Source organism: Vanellus vanellus (genome assembly GCF_965231255.1).
Source record: "Vanellus vanellus genome assembly, chromosome: 22".
NCBI classification, from domain to species: domain Eukaryota; kingdom Metazoa; phylum Chordata; class Aves; order Charadriiformes; family Charadriidae; genus Vanellus; species Vanellus vanellus.
Genome location: NC_138927.1, coordinates 3,427,312 through 3,430,047, shown reverse-complemented (window position 1 = coordinate 3,430,047; position 2,736 = coordinate 3,427,312). Strand labels below are relative to the sequence as shown.

Here is a 2,736-nt window from a genome sequence, read left to right as displayed (position 1 = left end):
ACGTGCTCCGGTCAAACCGATTTCCCGGTGGGTTGAGGCTGGGCAAGGGGGACATCGTTTCCCCCTCCCCACCGAAACATCCCCCCCCCCACCCTTCTGAAATAAAGTGCTGCGGGGGCCGGCGGGGCTTCTCCTGCCCCGCATCCCCATCCGGCAGTTTGCGTTGGGTCCCGAAGCCAGGGCTCCTCTGGAAAAGCCACCAGGAGAAAGGCTTGTAAGGCCAAGGGCATCCACCGGGAAGCCGTCGAGAGGCAGCCAGGAGAGGACATCCCACCCAGGCGAGTCCTCCCCCAGGAGCAGCACATCGGGCTCTCCCTCTCAGCATACGCTTAAAAACGCCGCCCCCGAACCCCTCCTGGACGTGGGGTTTTGGGGTCGCTGGTGGGTGCTGGGGGCCAGGATGAGGGACTGCGGCGTCACTCTGCCCGAGGACCACAGGGATGTCAGACCCGCTCACCCTGCTCCATCCCCACCGCCCAGGAGCTGGGTCGGGGCTCCCCCCGGCTCGGCGGCTCCAGCAGCCGGTCTGAGGACTCGCCAGTACTTTCCAGTTTGGCGTAACCCACCAGGCTGACATGGTCCAGCCGGGGCCAACTCCGGTTCTTACGGTCCTTGATGGGGGCCACCAGCAGCACCCCCGGCCGGCCGAGGTCCAGGGATTTGGAATGTCCCGGGGTGTGGAGCTGCGCGTCGGGGCTGAGCTCCGCTGACACCAGCTCCACGCCGGGGCAGCCGCCGTCCATGTTGATGACGACGTGGCCACCACCATCACAGTCCTGGCCACGGGGCGCGATGCTGCCGCCCTGGGAGAGCCGTGGGGCTTCGGGGAGGAGCTCGGCGGGACCCCCCTCTGCCCTCTCACCAGCTCCCCGTGCCGCCGCGTCCAGCAAGCGGTTGTTGAGCTTGATGACGGGCAACGCCAAGGCGCCGACGGCCGAGGAGATGAGGGACTCGGCTCCGGCACGGCAGGAGAGGCTGAGGTTGGCCTCGGCGGAGGCGCCGGAGCGGAGGCTGAGGAGGGAGGTGGCAGGGGATGCTGGCGGGTGCTGGAGGAGCTCGGCCGTGGTCTGGAGCCTGTTGGGGCCATAGCAGTCGGCCCATTTGCTGCCGGGGCCGGGACAGGGCTGGCAGGAGAGATCCACCTGGTAGCAGCCCTCCACGCACTCGGCGGTGGCCTTGTGGCCAACGGGCTGGCCGTCCCTGCGCTGGCAGTGCCCGTCCTCAGGGCCGGTCCCCTCGGGGAGACCCACCGCCATGGAGTAGAGCCCCTTCTGCATCAGCCTGCGGGTCTCCATGTCCCTGTTCTCGTACAGCATGGTGTTGGCGCAGATGAAGATGAAGAGCCCGATGCCCATGATGACGGGGCCGATCAGCTTGAGCTTCTCGCTGTGGGGCACGTGGCGCCCGGCGGCCACCTCCCTCCTCATGTCCCCAGCGACGCTGCCGTTCCCCACACCGGCCCCAGCGCTCCCAGTTCCCCGATGGGGCCAGTAGCCCACTACGGCGATGGTCATGCCCACCAGGACGACCGAGATGCCCACCATGACGAAGGCTCCCGACGGCGAGCGCATGCGGAGCTGCCCTTTCACCGGGACCTCTGGCGGTGACTTGCGCCGCAGGCGGCGTCCCCGGCGCCGCGGTGGGGCAGGGGGGGCCGGTGGCTTGGTCCCCCCTGCCTCCAGCTCCCGCATGGGTCCGTTGGTTTCGGCGCTCTTGGCAGTCATCGTCTCCGGCTCGGCCACCCTTCCTGCGGGATGGGGAGGAGAAAAAGGTGAAGAGGCATCACTGGGGGTCTGCGTGCCCGGGATGATGGGAGCAGGGGGATGCCGGGAGCATGGGGAACACATGGACACTGGGAGCATGGAGATGTTGGGAGTGTGGGGAGCACATGGACACTGGGAGCGTGGAGATGTTGGGAGCGTGGGGAGCACATGGACACTGGGAGCGTGGAGATGTTGGGAGCGTGGGGAGCACATGGACACTGGGAGCGTGGAGATGTTGGGAGCGTGGGGAGCACATGGACACTGGGAGCGTGGAGATGTTGGGAGCGTGGGGAGCACATGGACACTGGGAGCGTGGAGATGTTGGGAGCGTGGCGAGCACATGGACACTGGGAGCTCTGGGATGCTGGGAACATGGGGAGCATGGGGATGCCAGGAGCATGAGAGGCATGGGAACAGCGGGAGCATGGGGATGCCGGGAGCACAGGGGACACCGAGCCCTCAGGCTGCATCACATCAGCGACCGGCGGCTTTGCTCTCCTCCTTCACCCGCCTACTTTTCTCGAGTTCCTTCTCCTTCCCCACTCGAGAGCAGTGGAAGGGCTAAGGGGGTCCCTCCGACTGCGCTGCCACAGCCTCAAATCTCCTATCCCTATACCCCCTGGGCTGCGCGGGGCAGCGAGGATGGCCGGGAGCCCGCTGCGCCGCCACAGAGACACCGCTGGCATCAGGGGCCCCAAATGATCTGTCCTGGGTCACCGAGTCCTACGACACCCGCATAAGGGTGCCACCAGCCACTGGGCTCGACAGCAGCCCGGGAAGGGGCCGTTAATTTGCCCGCTGGGGAAACTGAGGCACGGCTGCACCTGAAAACCCAAACCAAAGGTCTGACAAAGCCGCACCGCGCGGGGCCCGGCAAGCCACGCAGCTCCCCGGGTTGCTCCGCTCGCTATCCAAACACGACCTAAAAACCTAAACCGACATCCCGTTATCCTCGAGCCGCTCCTCAGACCAC

General features: G+C 66.8%; 1 protein-coding gene across 1 annotated transcript; it reads right to left on the bottom strand.

The window, feature by feature from the left end:
* Window positions 1-274: 274 nt before the first annotated feature.
* On the bottom strand, window positions 275-1,724 carry TMEM200B (transmembrane protein 200B; the record flags this gene model as incomplete). Its single annotated transcript, XM_082493981.1, has 1 exon — window positions 275-1,724. The coding sequence occupies one exon, from the start codon at window positions 1,722-1,724 to the stop codon at window positions 444-446; it is 1,281 nt and encodes a 426-aa protein (XP_082350107.1). The 3' UTR covers window positions 275-443.
* Window positions 1,725-2,736: the final 1,012 nt, after the last annotated feature.